Below are 23,756 nucleotides of genomic sequence, written 5' to 3'. Positions count from 1 at the left end.
AGTGTGGCAATCTCCCTGATAGGAAGGGGGAAAAATTTAGTTTAAACGCCGCGATTCACCCGGAATCGCGGCGTTTAGCCCCGCCCCCACTGTAAAATGACGCGATTTGCGTCATTCCGTCACGGGGCGGGGCCAAAATGACGCGATTTCGCAGCCCCGCCCCCTACACGCCCACGTCCCAGCCGGCATCTCCCGGAAAAAGAAAAAAAAATGTTGGCAAGTATGAGCTACCCTCATGTTTCTGTGCATCTTTGTTTAAAATAAAAAAAAAATTTTCACTCACTCCACTACACACAGTAAATGTTACATCCTATTAGACAATGACTAAATAACTATGTAAAACAATATGCAATGTGACCTAGCTTGCTGTAGCATCACTGGTTATGCCCTTGTGTCTGAATCAACAAACTTTTGAAAAGTTTTTTTTAGCAACTTGTAGAATGTAAGCCTGTAAAACAGACACACAGAGGCTTCTTCATTATCCCCGGGTAATACAAAGACAGAGGGATTCTCTCCTAGAGTTTCCAAGATGTCAAAGAAGTGTCAACAAATAGATGTGACAGATTGCATACTGGACAATTGTATTCAAAGATAAACACTTCATTTGTTTTAGTTATATCATTTAGCATAATAACATACAGGCTATAATAAACTACTGTACATGAATGTGCTCATTTTCTGTGTAACCCCTTCATGACAGGAGGACTCATTTTTATTTTTGCATAGGTTAATATCACCCGGAATATTTTTAAGATATTTTTTACTCTACTCAATTAAGTCTTATATTTTGTTTTTATTTTTAAGACAGGTGATACTTTATTTTAGCAACACAGTAAAATAAAAATGTGTAATTTATGGACACTGCATATGGAAAAACAAGCAAAATTAAAAAGTACAGTTTCCATGATGTTCCTATGCACAATACATAGGTGTTTTCTTCTTCTTACTACTGAAGAGTCTGAATTCAACAGAAGGTAGCCAAATATCTATGATGTGGAGAAGCACGGTCTATATTATAACATTTTTGTGTTCGCATCTAATGAGAAAAGGGTCTCTGTCCTTTTGTGTACATAAAGTAGGTATAACAGACCTAAGCCATTGAAGGTGTTCCGAGGGGAGTAATTGCAATGTAGGAAAATTGTTTGAAAAGACATTTATCAAAACACCATTGTTTAAAACAGACTGACCTTTCTCATATTTTTGTTTAAATCGACCAGATTGAGCATATAGATGTGATCCTTTGCTCCAAGAAGAAGTTGACCCCTCTCTTCATCAAGCAATAGGGTTTGAAAACCCAAGCTCTCAGCCGTTGAGTCCAAGAATGGGATACAGCTGTTTGACAGGAGTAGGTCTATGGGAAAAGGAATGCAATCTTTAGAATGAAAATGTTTACTTATGAGTCACTTGTATCCCTTATAAATATGTTAAGCCAGCATGAAGGTTACAGTTCAGATAACCAAATAACTTATTCATTCTGCCAACTCCAATGTATTAAGAAATCCCAATCCTGCTACTGTATGCATCTCAAAACAGTGTAAGTGGAATAAAACATAATTACTTAAAGTATTTTTCTAGAGGGTAAGGCTTTATCATTACTATGCAAACACCATAAGCATCTGGGCCCTTTAACAAACTATGGTACATTTCATATAAATCGCTCAAACTCCTTGTCTCCTGAATACTCCCACTAACAGCAGCTAAAACTCATTGCAGGGTCATTAAGAGTTTGCAATCTTTCCATTTTCACACATTTTTAATTTATTATAAGGCTTCCTTTAACCTCTACTAAATATATTGGCTTGTCCTTCTGGTGTCCTTATGCTTTTATTTACCAAAGATTTTTTTTATTTTTGAAAGCAAAAAAAATAGTATTAAAAATTAGGATGAAAGCTAGCCACACATAGTACATTCTGCTTTATAGTCCGGATTGTTGAGCAACTGGATCTGAAATCATTTTGGTGACTCCTTTGGGTGGTGAAATTACACAGATCCTTTTTTGTGCCAACCAATAAACAGCAGGAACCAGTTAAAAAAACTGTATATTTGTACAGCTTGTTCCCAATGAAAATAAACAATGTAATAGTTTTCTGAAATTATTTATGGGTTCATCAAAACAATGGAGCTTCTATTGTGTGTAAGTGTAATGAGTCCTTTAAAAAAGAACATTGTGCAGCTCTGAGCAGACCCTAGAACGCCACAATACAATTAATCTGAATTCAGAACTCAGAAACAGCCAAATATCTGTATAATTCCAGTAACTTCCATGCCCCACGTAACAATATATTGAGCAATCTTAGGTTTATACATTTGTTTCCAATAAGTACTACCAATGTTAGCTGTGGATAGAGGGATATGAAGGTCAGCCAATATTACTTAACAAAATATAAATAAATAACAAAGTAAGCAAATAAATGTGCAAGTCTGTTTTAACAAACATTGTAAAATGATACAAAAGGAGACTATGTATTAGTATGGTACATTTGTTTGTTTCTTTACTTTTTTTTTAGCAAAACACAGATTTTTCTATTGGGTCCATGATGAAGTCCAATTGCAATTATATCATTCAGAGAAATTTACTGAAAAAAGACAATTGACATTATGTACAAGTGAACTACTGAACTTGATGGCCATGTGAAGTAACAGATTAAAATTGACACAGACCAATAGTAGTTATTTGTGTCTTGCTCCTATACCTACTCTTTTCCATGCATAGTTTAATGACAATATGAAAGTCACACAAGTAACTAGACAACATTGCTCTAGGGGAATTGTTTAGACGTACAAGAGAAAGGATGATTGAAAAGCAAACGTCAGAAGGGTAAATCCGCCAGCTGTCCAAAAATTGGCTGAATCACTCTGACATGAGTATATCAGATCTTGTTCCAGACAGTGCACTAAACAGCCATTGACATTCACAGCAAAAGCAAGGTCATCACTGACCTTAGAATCGGCCCCAATCCCCAAAAAAATTAAATATAGCTAGGTACCTTTGACAGATTACAAACACTTTGTGCAATACTGATGAAACAGCAGCGAAGTGGAAGGTTTGAGTAATACATATACACGTCTATTTAGACATTCATGCTTACATTACTTCTGCAAACAACATTGTTCTTTGTTACTAAAACATCTAGGTAACATTGGCACACAGTGGTACCTGAAAGGAAAAGTGGTGCTGCTTGGTGCTCCTGGTCTTCTGTGTACTGCTGTGAATCCATTTTGATAGCACAGTACAATGTGACTGCAGATTTTGAAGAACAATGACAGCCCTATTATTTCTATTCTATTATTTCTATTTTAGCAATGACAATTAGCAATGGAACAATGCCACATAGACTGTAGACTGGCAACAACACTGGGACCTCTCCTGTTTCTGTGTGAACTATAACTCAGTAGAATGTCACTGGAGACTTTTAAGAAAACTGCCACCCCTCCTCTTTCTGTTTTAGATATGATTCTGCCGTGAACTGCACCATGCTACCCATTCTGTGTCTCTCTGTGAAATGGCACCAGATTTCTGTGGAGGGCCGTACTTATAGAATCCAAAACTCGAGAGATCTGATGACACAACAATGACGTTTTATCTCGTTTTCAATTCCAAGGGCACGCAAAAGTAACGAGCTGGCTCGGCTCGGCTCGGTACTCGGATCTGCAAAGTTCAGGTGGGCTCGGTTCTCCGAGCATCTCTAGGAAAAATGGAGTATGATATAGACTTGTACAGATGGTCTTTCAAAAAAACAATGTTTGTATGCTCTTCAGATGGCAGGATTAAAAATACAGGTGAGGGTGAGCTCCAGAACACTCTTTCCCATCTTTCCTTGCAAATATTGATTAATGTAAAGTATTCACCCCTTTAGCATTTTTCACATTCTTACATCATAGAATCAAAGTGGATATATTTGGTAAATCTTACCACTGATAAGCTAAGCACAAAAATCTCTAAAGTACATAAGTAATTACAAAAATCAACCGACACTAACTGATTACATAATTATTCACTCCTTAGTACCCTTAAATAAACCCTGGTGCAATCAGTTGTCTGTAAAGGTCATATCAGTAATTGATTGGGGTCCATCTGTGTGCATTTAAAGGGTTGATTTAAAAATAAACACACCTGTCTGTCAGGGATTCTACAGTCAAACACATTCAAAGCACATTTAAAAAGGGTTTGAAAAGCATCAATCAGTGAAATTAAATAAAAAGATTTCAATTACTTTAAATATCACTAAAAGCCCGGTCAAGTCCATGCTAAAACATGGAGAGAAAATATGGCAATTACTCATTTCTAGAACAGGTCGAACTGTGCATTTGTGCAAGAAGGCCATTTGCTAGTGAGGCCACACAGGGGCCTATGTCAGCTCGAGGGTTCAAGTGAATTACATTTTTTGCTTTATTTTATTAAAACGTTCTATTGGTAACCATTTGAGTTAAATATATTTTTATTTCATGGGCATTATATACAGGAAAGGACAAAAAATGGCAAAGTCTTTGTTTCTTTTTAATTTGTTTTTTTTTTTTGCTTTGGGAGCAGAAGCAGAAAACTGCATTAATAGATCCCATAGCAAAAAGGGACTGGCACTGCCGTTCCATTCTCCCAGGCCCCTGCTTTGTTCTCACATTTAGTGGTCCAAATGTGGTAGTAGGTTTCACTTTGTAGTAACAGTTTTACTCTTTACACATTTTTGCAGGTTATAAATAAGCTTTAGTGTCAATATTAAAAAGTCCATATTAGAAACTAGTGACCTGAACACCTGAAATCTAAATATAAGCTCATACTTGCCCACTTTCTTCAGCTCCCTTCCGGGAGCCAGACATTTTGGCCCTGCGTCATTTGAAAGCGGGGGCGGGGCAAAGTGCCGCGATTCACCAGAAATCGCAGCGTTTGGGATCTAATTCTGCCCACTTCACTAGGAAGTGGGGCACTTCCTAGTGTAATGGTCAGAATTCGGGAGATTGCCACACTCGCCCGGGAGTCCGGGAGACTCTCGCAAAATGCGGGAGTCTCCCGGACATTCCGGGAGAGTTGGCAAGTATGTTTAAGCTTAGTTAACAAAAATGTGACCATGTTCTGTACATTTCGGCTAATTAGTTCTTCATCATTTATTTATTCTACATTTAAATCACAGTTCACAAGTCCTTGAGGTTTATAATTGAAAAACTAAAATCTAAAATCCTTGGATTGCTGATTAATATTTCATAAGAAATATGTTAGCTATACTTTGCACATTTTAATGACATATGTTTTAAACAGATCCAGGGCCATAAGGTATTTATTAGGTCAAAAGAAAGCCTTCCTTCTTAGATTTTCAGACACAGCTAATGAAGCACAGATTAATGACAAATCAATATGTATAGAAAATAGAAAGATTGGCAAAGTATATAAAGTATTTTTTTCATCTGGGTTTCAGCTGTTAAAATTTATCAAAGATTAAAGGATGATCAAAGTTATTTTAGAAAACAGAAATACATTAAACAGAGTTAATTCTTAGAGGAACATGGAAATGGATATGCTCTTTGGATCTTTGATGTTTAATTCCAGATTAAAATTTTGGTTTCTCATATGTACATAGAATCAGTGTTTATCTGTTCATTTGAAAACATGTTGTTTATTTCTCACTTGGACAAATGTTCAAAAACTAGATAAAAATAGACCTGGAAAACAACACTACTGTATTTAAAACTTTAAATAATGATCTGTATATAGGAGTGTGTGTCAAATATAGAAATTAATTGTTGCTGTTAAATTGTCTTCTATTTTCTCGTTTGTATAAGTATGCATAATGACAAAACATTTCTATTAGACAGACAAAGTATAGTATTTTAGAACTATGTACATACTAGAGGATTATATGAGTGCAATTGAAAAAAAATCCACAATGTGTGAAAATAAGATTATTTTTAAAAGACTTTAGAGGATTAATTAGCAGTTTATTTTACAAAGTAGCAAGTCTTACTAGCACTAGATGAACCTTACTTTCTTGCACAAATGTTTCAAGTTAACTCATTTATTTTCTGTGGCCTTAGAGCACTGTTTCCAGTATGAACACAGTTAGTTGAAAGTTCTGTAATTTATGTATATCACATGTACATGACTTAGTCAAAACATCACCTGCAGAAATCTTTTGGCAAATTTTACCAGTTTCTATGTAGATGAAATAGCTGTATCTAGCAGGCAGAGTTAGTGAGTTGGAACTTATTGTCATGCAATGCATGCAATGAAGAAAACATGATTTTATATTTATATAAAAATATATATATATATATATATATATATATATATATATATATATATATATATATACATATACATATACACACACACACATGTATGTATATATATATATATATATATATATATATATATATATATATATATATATATAAATATATATATATATATATATAAATATATATATATAATATATATATATATATATATATATATATAATATATATATATATATATATATATATATATATATATTTATATATATATATATATATATATATATATATATCTATATACATATATATATATATACACATACGTGTCCTTCATTGCATGATAATTAGTTCCAAGGTACTGTATAAACCATAGAAAGTTCAATCCTAGTAGGAAACTAACACTCCTATTTTAAGAACATTTATTGAAGTTGAAGCATTGAATAAGCAGCATAACTAAAAAAAATCCTTATACAATAGTGTATATCAAGGTGTGGTACATCAGTTCCAGTGCCCTCCAAGCATCTTTCTCCCAGGCTTCCCTATATCCAGATCTGCAAGGTCTGTGAGCCCTGTCTCCTAATTTTCAGCAGTGATACTTTTGGGGCTTAATAGGGTCATGGTCACCACCATGCTAAATAGAGTAGGTGGAAAAGAAAATTATTGTACGGCGCTGATGAGTAAATTGGCGTTTTATCATTTAAGGATAATAATCTGTTCCAGAACTGCTTTACTGAATACATGGTACAGTTTAATAACTCAGTTTGGAGGTGACACAAGTCTATTAAAAAATTTAAAGATTACATAGAGTGAGATAGCTCAATAGCACAATATTAGCATTGCAGAATCTCGTTTAATTTTTATGCCTTTAAGATAACCCAGGACTGGCCAAACACTCCTGTTATATAAATTTGAATATAGGTTTAATTAATGGATATAACAGCTGCACAATCAACTGTTTAGACTTTAGGATGCTATGTTTATTTCTGTTGAGTTCACATTTAATAAAAACATAACAAGTGACTTAATTTTGTAGCAAGACAGTAAGGGCAAGTTTGCAAAAGAACAATAAACAAAACAAATGATCAGTGTGGAACAATGTAATAATGATAAAATTAATGTTTAATTTGTAAGTAAAACATTTTATACATAACTCATCTGCTTAAAGGATCATCATGCATTTATCTTCTGTTTGCCTAAAAGATGTAATATTATTGCACAGTAGAAATTATTTATACACACTGAAAATAGTGCACATCCTGCAGTGGCGGAACGGTAGCTAGGCTTCACTGAACATGCATAGAAGAATAGAACCTAAGGGGTGTATTTACTAAACTGCGGGTTTAAAAAAGTGGAGATGGTGCCTATAGCAACCAATCAGATTCTAGCTGTCATTTTGTAGATTGTACTAAATAAATGACAGCTAGAATCTGATTGGTTGCTATAGGCTATCTTCACTTTTTCAAACCCGCAGTTGAGTAAATCTTGTCCTAAGTCTATGAAGGTACTGGACATGTGTCACCTCCCAAAAATATGCTATGGGGCCTGGAAGTTTCCTGCTCCTCCCTTGACTTGTTGCAAGTCTACCTTAAATTATAAATATAAAAGAGATGAACACAGTCATAGGAGTTTGATATCCTAACCTATGAATATTTCAGCACTTATTTTGACCTTCTGAGGACTGTCAGTGCCTTGGCAGAGTACATCATTTAGCAAATACTGACTGGTGTACAGGGGAGGGCTGGCAAATTTTGTATTGGGGGATAAGATTCGATTCAGCAGTCTATTTTAAAGGGAAAAAAATGCAGGTGGCCCAGTGACCCAGCCCAATGTAGCCCACTCTGGGACCGGCCTGGGGGGCAGATGCCCCCTTGTCCCCCAGCCCAGCCTGCCCCTGCTGGTGTACATAAAATCATGGGAATGTGAGAATTTATTTATATATAATATAAAAATAGATATAAATAAAATGTTAGATTTTATATATTTAATTATTACAATTTTATGTAGGATAAATTGATCTCAATAAACACATATAGGCTTTTCTTGGTCCCATACAGCACATATGTAATCTGTGCGGGTGGCAAAACACACTCATCTCATGAATAATTGCATTAATAATTTAATAATAATATTTTTCTAATAAAAACTGTAAGAAGTTAAAGAGCTTGTGCACTTCTAATGAAGAACTGCCCACCAAACAAGCTGCCGAAATTCCATGGAAGAAAGCATTGAAAGAAAACAGAAATATAACTTGTTTTTATCTGTGCACGAAAAAGCTATTAAGACAGTTCTCTAGTTTTCAATGGGCAGTGAATTTCCCAAGTATAATTTTTTCATGCACGTAAATAATCTAGTGAAGTTTGTTATATAACCACATTTTTTTAGTAATGTTACATTCTGTCAAAATATCATGTCAAATTGTACATAACAAAGACTGGTGGTTTAAATGTGTTGAAATAAACTGAAAATGTAAAGTATGGGTAAATAATATTTGATTGCAATTTGAGATTTATGCAGGAAAGGTCTACTTAACTGTAGAAAAATATTTTCCTACAATTAATAAGACCACCTGGACATATAATAAGTAATTCATTTGAAGCAGCTGAGAAAGCAGAAAATAGTATGGAATTAAGCTACACTTTTGCCGAATGTGGAAAATGAGCACTTCAATTGATCACAGTACTGGCCAATGGTAATTGTAGTGTCTGTCATATAATACATGTGTATGTGGAGTGAAATCACATCAGTCTAGTCATCTTGGCGTTCAGTTGGAGCTCACACTGGATTTATCGTTAAGCCTTCACCTGCCGGAGAGTACATTTCAGGATTCCTTAAACTACTGTGGGGAAACCAGGTCCCTTTCATTTCTGCACAATAAGAAACAAGTTAATGGTAGAGCTGGCTTAACAGATATTTCTAAGGCAATTAGCCCTTAAAATCCACATTTCTGGAGAATGTCTATATTTTGACTTCCATAATTTTGTACAAAGGTACAGGGGCATGTTGCTCACACTATCAAGCTATGAGCAGGATATGGCTGTGGGCAACAGGATAGATGAAGTCAGGTATATCTAAGTTGGGTCAAAGGAAAATTAAAGGGAACTTGAGTGAAGTTACTATATGTTCAATTGGTTTCCCCTAGATTAGATAAATCCACACAGGGCTTTTTCCTGTCCCCTCAACCTCAATGTTAAAATGTCCTAGCTGTTTCTATATTGGATTAATTAGTATAATAGAACTGGATAGCAGTGGCAATCACTAAGAATGTGCCCTAATATTCACTGGGACATTATAACATCTATTGTGCAACTATTTTAACATATATTATACTAAATGGGGGCGTTTGAATGTAGGACATATAACTGTACTTTCCAGAATGTCAATGTCAGTATTATTATAGATATAAAGTCCTTATTTGAAAGTTTTATATTGCTGAATTTCTGATATGCAACTGTGTTTATGCAGCTTATATTCTGTATTTCCTGTTGTTATAAATAAAAAGCTTTTTTTTTAAAAAAAAAATGGTTGGGGGGGGGGGGGGGGGGGTGACTTGTGAGCATTTTCAAGGTTTGCTGTGAGCTCCAGATACAGACTTTGTATGTATTTACATACCATGTCCTATGTGCATATATGTTTTCCATCGAGTGGGATGGAAATATGTTGCACTTCTTTATTAGATAACTGAATGTAAAAGTTTTAATCTGTTTCTCACTTTTCGTTAAATAATAAAACAAAGAGGTTGTCTTTAATGATCAGAAGTTAAGTAGATGAACAAAGCTCACAAATCCTTAGACAATGTTGACATTTTCAGATATTTATTCAGAATGATATTTTACGACATATTATTTATATTGTATAGCTATGTAATATACAATTAATTTAATAATTAATTGTGAAATATTGCCTACAAATTCCAATCTAAACTGCTAAAGGGAATGTTTACTGTGCTTCACAAGAGGCTGAAATGCTTGCTTTATCTAATAGCCTATGTTTGGCTGCAGTATACCACATTCCTATTATCTTGGAAAGTTTAATATCTTAATAAGTAAAGTCAGGTCTCCCATCCTACTATTATTTATGGGAGAAATGGAATATCTCACAGTTCGCGGTATCTTCTAACCACAGTAAAAGGCCTAATATTACAACATGCTGAAACAAATAATAAATCTCTTAGTCGGTAAACCTTTGTTGAATTTAAGAGACCAATAATCATATTTGGCAGCCAGTGAAGTGATAAATGCATGAAAACAATTCTGTAACGTAGGCCCAAAAATGGACAATAGAGAATAAAAGAGGGATATTAGGTTTTGTCATATACAAAAAAAGACTTTCAAAAGAGGAATAGCCGGAGGTACAGTATTTAACATGGGCTCTTAAAGAACATATCCAAGGAAATATGCATTAATCCTGCTCAGTTTCAAATACATGGTCACATTTTGTGGTTGTCTAAATCAGAACATGGCTGTGGGCAGGTGGTACATATCATAGCTTCTTGGGAACTGGTGACATAAATAAACATAAACATAAGAGAGCTGTGATATGTATTCTACAAGGAACTCGGTATGACTGTTTAAACCTATAAATAATGAACTGGAAGTATTTATTGGGAGTAATGAAAGCATATATCTGTGGTTTTGGTAAAATAATAAAATGTTCTGAACTGATGCTCAAACATGATCTTCTCTACAGAATGGTAACATTTTCTATTGAAACATTTTGCAATCCATAAACATTTACATGACAGAACAAAGTTTAGGGCATTTACAAGTAAACAATAAGCAAAATGATTTAGCATTGTTTTAATGTAAACTAAAATCATTATGTCAGCCATTTGTTTGTTCCCAGCTGTGCTGTTACTTGCTGTAATTGATACTCGGAAAGTGAGATTCAGAAAGCTGACAGATGTGAGCAACATGGATCTGTCAAATATCAAGTATAATATGCAGACTTTCTGATAACATCATGGGGTAAATGTTTCAAGCTGAGAGTTTTCCAGCGGGTTTGAAAAACCAATCAGATTCTAGCTATCATTTATTTTGTACATTCTACAAAATGATAGCTAGAATCTGATTGGTTGCTTTAGGCAACATCTCCACTTTTCAAACCCGCCGGGAAACTCTCAGCTTGACACATTTACCCCCATGTGTGATCAGGTTGAGTTGCATACATGGTATGGAGGAATGCATCTAATCCCATGTAGAGAGATAAATTGATATCATAGACATGTATGCTGATACTGTACATCAATATAAATAAATGTCTTTGCCCGGTTTCTCTGAAAGACAATTGCCACAGAGAGTTGTTTTTGTGTTAGTCATGGATTGGGGACAAGGAACAGCACATAAACATGATACAGTCAGCAGATTTAAAGTATAATGCATGTAAGATTGCCACACACACTGTTTGTGTTGGCAACATCAGCAAACTGACAAACTTTCTAACTGCCCTAATATTACCTCATTTGTAGACAAGCAAATTTACCAACAATAACCTTTTTAAAGTTGTTTGGATCTTCAGTCATGCCAGAAATTCTGCTTGTTGTATGAATGTGTTTGTCGTGCCCTGCACACCGGGCAAACAGTCCCCAGGGGATCTGACTGTTCTGCCACAGTGCTTAATAGTTGAACCGGTTCAATTTAGATGCCAACGTTAGATCCTGTTTCTCAGCTTGCGATCATCAGGCATAAAACATATCGCTTAAACCTTTTTTTTCTTGTATACAAATCCAAAATACCTAAACAAGACTAGAACTAAACTTTCGACACATGATGAGTAGGACTGGGTACACACTGTGCAAAATTTCTCCAGATGCGATATCCTTAATGATTTTACCAACAATTTAAAAAAAAAAAAAAGTCCAGATCAGCATGCCGATTCATGTGTACACACTAAACACATTTTACACAATCTACCATCAGATTTATGCTCCTCATCTGTCATAACCATCGGCTGAAAAGGTTGTGACTCTGCACACTCCTTAGAGATCTATGGACACTAGCAGGCATGAGTGCATACACACTGCAGAATTGCAACGACATTGTTCCATCATTCAACAAGATTTTTGGTCCGGTTTAAAAATCAAATGAAACAATATGAAGTGCTTTGGAACGATAACCGTTCATCAATACAGCATACACAATAATGCGATATCGGGCCTAATGGTTGTTTATCATGTGACTGACCTAATAATCAGCTGAAAACACAGTAGTGCAGCGGTGGACAACCAGGGGCTCTTTGAGCTTTGAAATGTGGCTCCTGGCCAGGAGCCTCAACAAAGTATAGTGTTCCAGGCGCTGACAGGGGCAGGCAATCAAATCAGGGAAGGAGGAGAGTGTATATTATGCTATTTCTCCTTCATCTGCGCAGGCTCCAACAACTAAAGGTGGGAGGTGGAAAAGGTAAGTAAGGAGCATGTGAGATCTGATGGCATGTGAAGAGGCTGATAGGCATGTAAGGAGATGTAATTGCATTTGGGTAGATCTGATGACATGTGGGGAGGTCTGATGGCATGTAAGGGGCATGAAGGGAGGTCTGATGGCATGTAAGAGGCATATTGGGATGCCTGATGGCTGGGGGGAGAAATGATGGGCTGGTAAGGAGCGTGTAGGGAGGTCTCTTGGAATTAAAGGGGCATATGAGGAGGTCTGATGGCATTTAAGGGGCATGTGGTAAGGTATAATAGTATTTGGGGAGATGTAATAGGCATGTAAGGGACATCTGATAGTCATGTAACAGGCATGTGGGGAGGCCTGATGGCACTTAAGGGGCATATGGGGAGATCTGATCAGTATGTAAAGAAGTCAGAGGAGCACGTTAAGACATCTGACGTATTGTGGATGCAGTTGCAGTGTGAGCTACAGTGAAGAGACTATAAGTAATCCTTTGAACCCTCCTCCGCTGCACACAGCAGCAAGGTAAGAGCTGTGCAGTGCAGATTTGTGCTGATTTGATCATTATTCTGAACATTTTGGCAAGGTGTTGGATATTTTCTTTTTCGCTTAGCAAGAGATTGTAAATTTACATTTCAGTGCATGTGTGTAAGGTATGTATGCGCATGTTTATACTGGGTATATGTATATGCACACACATATAAAAGTTAATGTTGGCTCTTTGCGGTAGCTATACATATTTTTTGGCTCTTGGTCTGTGACTGGTAGGCAACCCCCGCTGTAGTATAAACCCAGCCTAATGTACCAGTGTGTTGCATTGCAAGAGACTTTTGGGGATAAAGGCTGAAAGTATATAAAAATGAATGTTTACAAGTGGGCACTAAGCTTTTCATATGCATTACACCATTGCAAAGAGGTCTATCTATCCATTCCTGCAATTCCTGTACCACATCCTCTCAACAGTTTTATTTTGCTTTAGTAATGACTAGTTCAGTGATTGCTATTTGTTTTAATAGGAACTTTTGTGCATTTAATAGCTTTATATTTGCTAATATTTTTGAATATCAAAGACTTTGTCCCTAACAGGTGCTTCTGTGTTCCCTTGCATATAGTCGGGGACCTTTGCCCTCCTTTCACCCATGGCAAGAGGTGAAGGGAACTCTCTGCCTTCCTTCTTATTGAAGGATTCAACTAATTATCCTGATAAGCTCAGATACTATTGTTTTTAATTAAATCTATTACCTTTGATGTAAGGATGTGAGAGCTCTTCAATCTGCACAATGTGGGTAATATCTTTAATCACATATTGTGGACTATATGTAGTTGCAGCACCTGTATTTTATCGATTGTAAGATATAGGTTCCCAGTTTCATTATTGGTCATCAGCAGCATAGTGCTTATATTTGTTTTTTGTTCTAGTATTATCATTTGTCAATAATATCATCTACTTTGGTTTAGTTTTTATTTATTTTGTTCAATAAATTTGTATATTTATATAGAGAACCATGCTGTTTTTATTCTGTTTCGTTACTGTGCCAAATTTGAATTAATTTTTTAACATAATTTTCATTATTCATTATTTGTATAAAGATTTTTCTAAATTGAGAGAATACATTAAGATATATATTTTTTACATTGATTATTATATTATTTGAGCTGTGGACAGCGCTGTATAGCCTAAATTTCTTTTCCAGTGATAGTGGGTCCTTTTATAACAGCTGCGACATAACTAGAGCATTTGTTTTCAATGACCAGCTCAGTGCCGGATACATATATCTGTATGTGGGGATGGTTCCATACACACATATATATATAATCACTATCTGTTTCCAATCCTTGATAAGTTAAGCCAGGCCTGTCCAACCTGCGGCCCTCCAGATGTTGTGAAACTACAAGTCCCAGCATGCCCTTCCAGCTATCTACTGGTTTTCTACTGGCAAAGCATGTAGTTTCACAACACCTGGAGGGCCGCAGGTTGGACAGGCCTGAGTTAAGCAAAAGAATAAATTCATACATTAAAACCTAAACAGGAACAACTGAAACAAAAGCTTGCAGGTCTTGTTGCTTTGATCAACTGTATAGTTCAGCAACATATAAGTCTTGCCTATCTGGGATACATTATCTGAGTTAATAGTGTCACATGGCATATACTTTGTTAATACTGGAGTATTATGAGTTAGATTTTTAATATCAGAGTAATGTTGGATGTTTATTTAGTTAAAATATGTTCCACAAAGAAGTGGAAAAAAAGAGCCAAGTTCTTTAGAAGAGAACAAAGACATCATGATACAAGCAACCAGAAATCTAAAAATTATTGATTTAATGTTGCGTTGAATTAAAACGTATGGTAATTTAAAATAACGCTGTCTTACAAAGACATTAATTCAACCTACAGTAGATTTATATACATTCATGAATCAATTTTTATAGCTGAGCCTTACAGAAGAGCTACGTAACTTGTTTGGCTTTTTGAGTTATAAAAACATGCTTAAAGGAAATGTTCCATGCTTATAAAATGTTAATTGACCTTTCCCATTTGGAAAACATATTTCAGTAAATGCTTAATCTTTGAACAGTTATGATTGACCTTCTTTCATTCCAGTAATGGAGACCAACAAATAGTGGAAGAACAGACAGTGCAGTCCCTTGAAACAGCACTGATATTTTAGAAATGCAATTAGCCCCGACTGTTTTATTTGGCACACATTTACAGTTTTAAACAACTTGTGTTTATTAACAAATAAGCTGATTATGGCAATTGTGCAAAACATTTTAACCATGTAAAGCTATTTAAACCGTAAACTAAAGTTTGGAAATGAGTATATGTTTACATACATTTTCCTTAATAAACTTTGAGATGTGTCATGAGTATTTACAGATTTGCAATAGACTTTCCAAGTAGTTGATGATGTACAGTATAATTATTTTGCTACATCTCTTAACTGCATTCAAAACAGACAGACATGCCTTTAAGTAAAAGTAAAATCACAGAGAAAGATCTTCATAATGTCCTGTCATGCAAGTGATGTGATCTGTGAGACCCATTGCATGTCTACAATGTAATATAATTCCATTGCAATTTCAACCCCACTTATCATTTACAAAGCTACAGTGCCAGCTGACATCATAAGAGAGAAACCACAGCTCAATATCTCTTAATGACAGTGAGTATACTAGGCACCAGAGGCATTAGGCGAGGGGTTGGTAAGCCTCTCTCCCACACTGCCTACACCACCGGAGCAAGACAGATTAGGGTCCTAGCACCAGTCTGGGGGCTGGTATCCCCAGGGCTGCCAAGAAGAATTCAGGGCCCGGGTACAACAAATTCATGGGGCCCCCCTCATAGTGAAGTAAGGCCCAAAAATTTTTGCCGCCGCCTTACGGCGGCGCAAAAAATAATAGGTTTCTGGTCATACATTCAGGAGCGTGGCTAGCCAAACGGCGGTGCAAAATTTTTGGGAGGTGTGGTCATGCATTTGGGGGCGTGGCAAACGTGCCATTGGGGCGTGGCTAACATAAAAACCACTAGGCTCTCAATTCGCCGGAGCGTCACATATGTTCAAGCACTCCTGACTTTCAGGACATCTACCACCACAGGGTAGTATACAAACAATGCAGTGTGTACACAAACAGTTCAGTCTTGGCCTACACCTTACATTGGACACAACATTCACCAAAAATTGGTATTGTCCCTACTAGAATCACAACATTTCACACACTGTGCTGCTCTCTCCTACCTGTTTTTCTCACTTTCTCCACCTGTGGCTGCTGCTTTCTTTAGTTGTGGCTTGTCCGGATCCAGAAATGTTGAAGGACCTATTTTGAAAAAAAAATGGCTACATTTAGAAAATTACAGCCAGCCCCAGCGTTAAATCAATAGCACCCACGATTAATAATTAGGCCTTCCTCCAGCCCCAACATTAAAATAATACTATTCACATTTAATAAATAAACCTATTTCCCTTCCTGCAAACAGCCCCAGCAATACCTATTTCCCGCAACCATCACTGCCATTAAATAATTCATAGTCACATTCAATAAATAGACCTCATTCTCCCTAAACTCACCCCAAGATTCAATAGCCCCCAAACCACCCCATCTTAAATTAATAGTCCCTACTATTAAATTGCCTCACCATCACCCTACAAACAAAATAGCGCCCATTAATTAGCTGCCACCTACCTCACACACACTACATTGCAACAAGCCCCCTGTGCCATCACACACACAATACTGTGCCCCTTCATCACAACTACACTGTACCCCCTTATGCTCACACTGCGACCTCCATGCTGCTTTTCCCCCTTCTTTTTTACTTTGTGCCTCTCTCCCACTTTTTTTCCTCCTCTGTTCCTCTCTCCCATTTTTTTTTATTCCTCTGTGGCTCTCTCCTTTTTTTCCTCCTCTGTTCCTCTCTCCCCAATTTTTTTTTATTCCTCTGTGGCTCTCTCCTTTTTTTCCTCCTCTGTATCTCTCTCCCACTTTTTTTTTTATTCCCCTGTGGCTCTCTCCTTTTTTTCCTCCTCTGTTCCTCTCTCCCACTTTTTTTTTTATTCCCCTGTGGCTCTCTCCTTTTTTTCCTCCTCTGTTCCTCTCTCCCACTTTTTTTTTTATTCCCCTGTGGCTCTCTCCTTTTTTTCCCTCCTCTGTTCCTCTCTCCCCAATTTTTTTTCCCTCCTGTGTTCCTCTCTCCCCAATTTTTTTTCCCTCCTCTGTTCCTCTCTCCCCAATTTTTTTTTATTCCCCTGTGGCTCTCTCCTTTTTTTCCTCCTCTGTTCCTCTCTCCCACTTTTTTTCCCCTCCTTTGTTCCTCTCTCCCCAATTTTTTTTTATTCCTCTTTGGCTCTCTCCTTTTTTTCCTCCTCTGTTTCTCTGTCTCTTTCTTTATAGTACTGTCCCTCTCTGTTTTCCTCCCCTCGCCTCTCCGTTTCTTTACTTACCTTTTGTCAACTTCTTTCTTTTCTTTTCTGCTCTTCTGTCTCCTCTTCTGTCTTCTTTCTTCCTGCTGGCTGCGGCGCTCCTCACTGACTGACAGGCGTGACTTGATGACGTCACGCCCGGCAGTCAGTGTGAATGGAGGAGAGGAGGGACACGGCGCCGCGCGATCACGTGAGTATTTTTTTTTTTTTAATTTATTCTTCCTCCCAGCTCCCAAGAAACCCAAGACCCCCCCCCCGAACCCCTCCCCCCCCCCCCCGCGGGAAAAAAAATATAAAAAGTTAAAAAAAAATAGCGCAAGAATTAAAAAAAAAAATTAATTAGCAGCGAGGGCCCGGCCCGGGCCCCCTGGCATGGCCGGGCCCAGGTAAACTGTACCCGCTCCCCCCCCTCTCGGCGGCCCTGGGTATCCCACTTCAAACTCCGCAATCTGTATTAGAAGGGGGCAGGTATGACACTTTGTATAAGTTGTGCAGTCAAAACACATCACCTCTGTCCCCCACCCAGCACCATATGGAGGCCAAGGCAAATTACTGGAACCAGCAAATCCAAAAACGCCTGAAAGGCCGGAGCCAGGACAAGGTTGAAATGGAGGATTCGGGCCCTCCTCCTAATCAATGACCAGGGCCGGTGCTAGCCTCCATGGCGCCCTAGGCACTTTTACAAAATCGGCGCCCCAGCCCCCCCCCCGCAACAATCGGCGCCCTCCTCCCCCCATCTTTCCTTACCTCACCACTGCCGCCTCTCTGCACCGTCTCCTCCCCCGGGGGAGGACGGCGGTGGTGAGGCGGAGGGGGAGGACGACCGGGGGAGGCGGCGGTGGTGAGCAATAGCCTCTTCCCCCTCCCCCGTGCATCTGAATGCTGTGCAGCGGCCGTGACAGGTATGGTCAGCGGTCACCGCACAGTTTTAAAGTAATTTTCATTCCAGAGCCCGGCGCCCTAGGCAAGTGCCTAACCTTGCCTAATGGGAGCGCAGGGCCTGTCAATGACGTCACATCGACGTGATGACACTTCCGTGGTGTTTAGAGGGGCAATGATATAGCGCAATAGTGAACCATAACTTCACCACTTAAAAGGGCCAGTGATATCTGTATAGTGTTCCTGATAATTGCAATAGGTAATTGATGTTTAGTGCTGAAGAACTCCACCTGGCATTTCGGCTAAATGGTCTGCTTTATTATACGGCAAAATACCTATAACTGGAGAAAACCGGTGATTCTCCCTTCTCATCAATGGAACACAGCTATTTATATATAATATATATATATATATATATATATATATATATATATATATACATATATATAATTTCACTAGCCTTCTAATTGGATGCTATCCTAATGAGCGATGAGCTACCAGAATGTGTTGCATATCTCCTACTTGTCGTTGTTTGCTCTCTTGTGGTCTTTAAAAACAAAAAGGAAGGTATCAAAGAAAAAGAGTGTCAAGAAACTCAAAGGTATCTGTCCTGTGTTTTAAAGTTATTTTGTTGTTTAAGTAATATCCCCGCTAGATTGGATTAATTCTGCCGTTTCCTGGGAAAATGGCTGCACTTCCTATGCATCAGCCAAACAATAATCACACCAGCCCAGTGCTTTGCTTCAAGTAGCCGCAGCTAGTTTTATTTAGCAGCTCCAGAAAATAGACAAAACAAACAAAAGTCCTAGACTGTCTGGCTTCTAATACAACAGGAACACCCTCTTTAAAGTGAAGGACCCAATATCCCACACACACACAAAATAACAGAACTTACTGGTAATAAATTGCAGTGTCTCTCAGCAGGCATCTGACCTGTTACGCAAGTAGTGACAGACCGAGGGAACTGCCTAGCAGCTTTTTACCAGCACCACACAGGTGTAAAGCTTGATTAGCAGCAGAGAGTATGGTAGGTTGGAAGCCCTGTAATGTACCTGATGAATTGAGCCTGCCATTCTGTCTCCATTCATAACCCCAGGGACCCTTACACTGGATTTTCTTACAGCAGAAAACATTGCAAGGGAAGCGCTTTCCCAAATTCAAATAATCTCCCTGGAGATTTAAAACACACAAGACAGAAACCTGGAACACATATCTGCATTTCACAACTTTCCCAGTGCTACTGTCACAATACCTATATATTAAGAAAAAAAACAACTTCAAAAGTTGTCCAGAAACCACCTATGGTTCTGAAAATGTATATGTTTATTTTATGCCATATATTACCAATTGCTTTGCTTGCTTGTTACAATTCTCATTTTGTTTTATCCTGCATATTGTAAAAGCTTAGTAAGAACTAAATCCAAACTAAAACAAATATTTAGTTTTGGTTGAAGTTCACGTTAAAATTAAAAACTATATTGTAGTTTGAAAGTTGTTTGCCTGATCCACTGGTGTCCATGATAGTTGTGACACACTTCTATACTCTCTTACATCTCAGCCTGTTTAAAGCAGTGCATGTTGATGTTCCTCCCCTGTGATCCTCCCCCTCCCCTGTGCCTGGGTACTAGTCATGGACCATTGGTACATAGGGGTCCTTACACAATTAGGCTATGGGGCCCAGAAATGTTGAGCTACACTCCTCTTCTAGTGTAGTGCTCTTCTGCAAACACTGGGGGGTAAATGTATTATGGTCCGATTTTTACATCCTGCCGGAAATCGGCGACTTTGCAGCTAAAATTTAAAGCAGCGATGGCTTGTAAAGGCAAACTTGCCTTTACAAGCCATCGCCGCTTTAAATTTTAGCTGCAAAGTCACCGATTTCCGGCGACATGAAAAAATCGGATTATAATACATTTACCCCTGGGTCTCCTTTAACAGTCTAACAGAAAGAGACGGCAATATGTTAAAATTATGCTTTAATGTCCTGTGCTCCCTTATGCAGCATATTCAAGCATGAGTTAGCACCACTATAAGTTTTGCTGTGGAAGAGGTATGCATGTTTGCAGGAAAACACATCAATGGTAAAAGACTGTTTCCAGAGGGAAAGGTATGTCCACTGTTAATAGATATATAAATATATTCTTTGTTTATTATTTTGTGTGTGTGGTGGGTATATAAAGTTGAACATCCCATTTTTTTTATAAAACCTAAAGCAGCATTAATTTCTAAAAGTAATTATAGTCAGGGTTACTCCTATAAGTCTGTTTTCCTGCATTTTTGGTCTATGACTCAGTGCTTGTAATGCTAAACAATCACTTCACAGTTCTATGGGTGTAACATTTTTTTACTTTTACTCACCTACACATTTATTACAGAATGCTATAAAAGTTTGGCTTGGTTTCAGAAAATGTTCAAGCCAGCTCATTTTGTTAAATGTATTAGAACAACAATAATGCTGTGTGGGTGAAAATTTATTTGATCGTTGCAAAAGTCACTATGGAGATTAAAATACATAGGTCAATTAAAGAATGTACTTCAAACAATAATACATTCTATATTACACTGACACAATACTATTCTTTGAGATTGACATTTGCTTTTTTTTTTGTTTGCTCACTTTCAAGCACAAAACTATTTCAAGTGTCTGCTGCTGCTGACAACACAACACCGGAGCTACCCATACCAGGGCCGGATTAAGGGGGGGGCACAGGGGGCATGTGCCCCGGGCCCCCCTCTCTCAGGGGGCCCCCCGGACCAGCTGCGGCTCTTTTTGCTGCCCCCAAATGTCAGTCTACAGGGGGCAGCACAGGGTTCCGTTTTTAAGTGCTCTGTCGGCACTATAAGCACAGGTATGCTTTTGCTTTTTTTTTTTTTGAGTGTTCTGGGCTTCTTTAGCTGCGTGTAGATGACAGTGTGAGGAGGAGCAGAGAAGAGCTGCCCTGCCTGTCTGTGGGGGATAAGGTAAGTTAAGATCTGCTGTGTGTGAGACTTTCTGTGTGTGTGTGTTTGTGTGAGACTTTCTGTGTGTGTGACTGTGTGTATGAGACTTTCTGTGTGTGTGAAACTTTCTGTGTGTGTGTGTGTGTGTGTGACTGTGTCTGTGTGTGTTTCAGCCAGAGGAGGATGTGATTATGAAAATGAAGGGGATAATTGTGGACAAGGAGAGTGTGATTTATGGACAAGGAGGGGGTGATTTATGGACAAGGAGAGGGGGTGATTTATGGACAAGGAGAGGGGGTGATTTATGGACAAGGAGGGGGTGATTTATGGACAAGGAGAGGGGGTGATTTATGGACAAGGAGAGGGGGTGATTTATGGACAAGAAGGGGGTGATTTATGGACAAGAAGGGGGTGATTTATGGACAAGGAGGGGGTGATTTATGGACAAGGGGGGGGGGGGTGATTTATGGACAAGGAGAGGTGGTGATTTATGGACAAGGAGAGGGGGTGATTTATGGACAAGGAGAGGGGATGATTTATGGACAAGGAGAGGGGGTGATTTATGGACAAGGAGAGGGGGTGATTTATGGACAAGGAGAGGGTGATTTATGGACAAGGAGAGGGGGTGATTTATGGACAAGGAGAGGGGGTGATTTATGGACAAGGAGGGGGTGATTTATGGACAAGGAGGGGGTGATTTATGGACAAGGAGGGGGTGATTTATGGACAAGGAGGGGGGGTGATTTATGGACAAGGAGGGGGGGTGATTTATGGACAAGGAGAGGGGGTGATTTATGGACAAGGAGAGGGGGTGATTTATGGACAAGGAGAGGGGGTGATTTATGGACAAGGAGAGGGGGTGATTTATGGACAAGGAGAGGGGATGATTTATGGACAAGGAGAGGGGATGATTTATGGACAAGGAGAGGGGGTGATTTATGGACAAGGAGAGGGGGTGATTATGGACAAGGAGGATGTGATTATACAAATAGAGGGGGTTGCAGAGTGACAACCCAGGAAGGGAAACCAACGCTGATGAGAAGGGGATTGAAGATGCTAAGTAGGTGGGGAATGAGGAGTGAGAGGGAAGATAGAGGATTAAGATGAAGAAGAGGATTGAGGAGTGGGATGTTGGGGATATAAATGGAGAACAGAGAAGTACGATGTGCTCAGACCTAGATTGTCTATTTATTGTGGACCCTCTCTCCATGCCCCAGGGAAGTAGCATTTCTAAAAGTGGGCATTATGGGAAAAATGACAAAATTATGGCCACTCATTCTGTTAGCTCTCCTAAAGAGGACATACACTTACTTTATATGGAAACGTATAATGTACAAAATGTAATATGCCTCCATGCTAGCTCTGTTGCCTTGCAACAAATCAGGCCTGCTAGTGCTTAGCTGGACTAGGCTGTTAGGGATAACCAATATATACTTACATATAGTAAGGTTATTTTGTTAATTATTTGTGGAGTGATTGTGAGGTATTTAATGTGTGCTTGAGTTTGGGGAGAAGGAGTGCTATTTATTAAATGTGAATATGAATTATAAAATGTTGGCAATGGTTTTGAAAAATAGGTTTATTTATTACATGTAAATACTATTCATTTACACCAGGCTGTTTGGTGGAGAGGGAAATAAGTTTATTAAATGTGTACGCTATTAATTTAATGTCGGGGCTGCTTGGGGAAAATAGTTCTATTATTAAAAGTGAATAGTATTAATTTAATTTAATTCCAAATTTGGGGCTGGTTGCAGGGAGGGAGGCCTAATTATTAAAGGTTGTGCTACTGATTTATTAACCGGACTCTTTGGGGACTCCTAAACTTTATGTACCTGTTTTTGTTTCAAAATAGGCCCCGACATTCCAGAATCTACACAAGCAGCAACTGAGCTTAAGACACCAGCAGCCACAGGTGGTGAAAGTGACAACAGCAGGTAGGAGAGAGCAGGGCCATCTTCCAACTGTTCTCAATATGGTGGGACTGTCCAGAATTTGGGTGACTGTCTCACTTAGTTAGGATTTGGTCTGACTACAAGGACAGTTGGGAGGTATGTCCTACTTCACACTGTTATTCTTGTGAAGGCAGAGTTGTGTGCATCTAACAGCAGTGCACATAGCATTGCCTGTTTATTTGTTTAAAATGAATATCATATTCGACAATATGGGGCCCCCCTGTCTTAAGTGCCCCGGGCCCCCCAGAACCTTAATCCAGCTCTGACCCATACACTCTGTTAACCAAAGTGGACAGATCAATACACTGGCAATATAAGGCCGTAGGAGATATTTTCAAGTGGTCTCAATTGCCATCTGATCAATTTCTATCAGATGTTTATTTCAGATAGCTGTTCTAACTGCAGAAAGGCTCACGCCCTGGATCCAGAGTTCTGTGCTCGCTCACTGGGTC

The 23,756-nt window shown here is 38.3% G+C and overlaps 1 protein-coding gene across 1 annotated transcript in view; it reads right to left on the bottom strand.

The window, feature by feature from the left end:
- SEMA3D (semaphorin 3D) overlaps nt 1-23,756 on the bottom strand; it is a 150,852-nt gene that overhangs the window by 82,459 nt on the left and 44,637 nt on the right. The window contains exon 3 of the mRNA XM_075208692.1: nt 1,188-1,351. Within this exon, the coding sequence (XP_075064793.1) occupies nt 1,188-1,351 (164 nt within the window). The remainder of the gene's footprint in view (nt 1-1,187; nt 1,352-23,756) is intronic.

The sequence above is a fragment of the Mixophyes fleayi genome, chromosome 4, assembly GCF_038048845.1.
Source record: "Mixophyes fleayi isolate aMixFle1 chromosome 4, aMixFle1.hap1, whole genome shotgun sequence".
Classification (NCBI taxonomy): domain Eukaryota; kingdom Metazoa; phylum Chordata; class Amphibia; order Anura; family Limnodynastidae; genus Mixophyes; species Mixophyes fleayi.
Note: the sequence above shows the minus strand (reverse complement) of the source record. Positions and strands in the feature narration are given on the sequence as shown.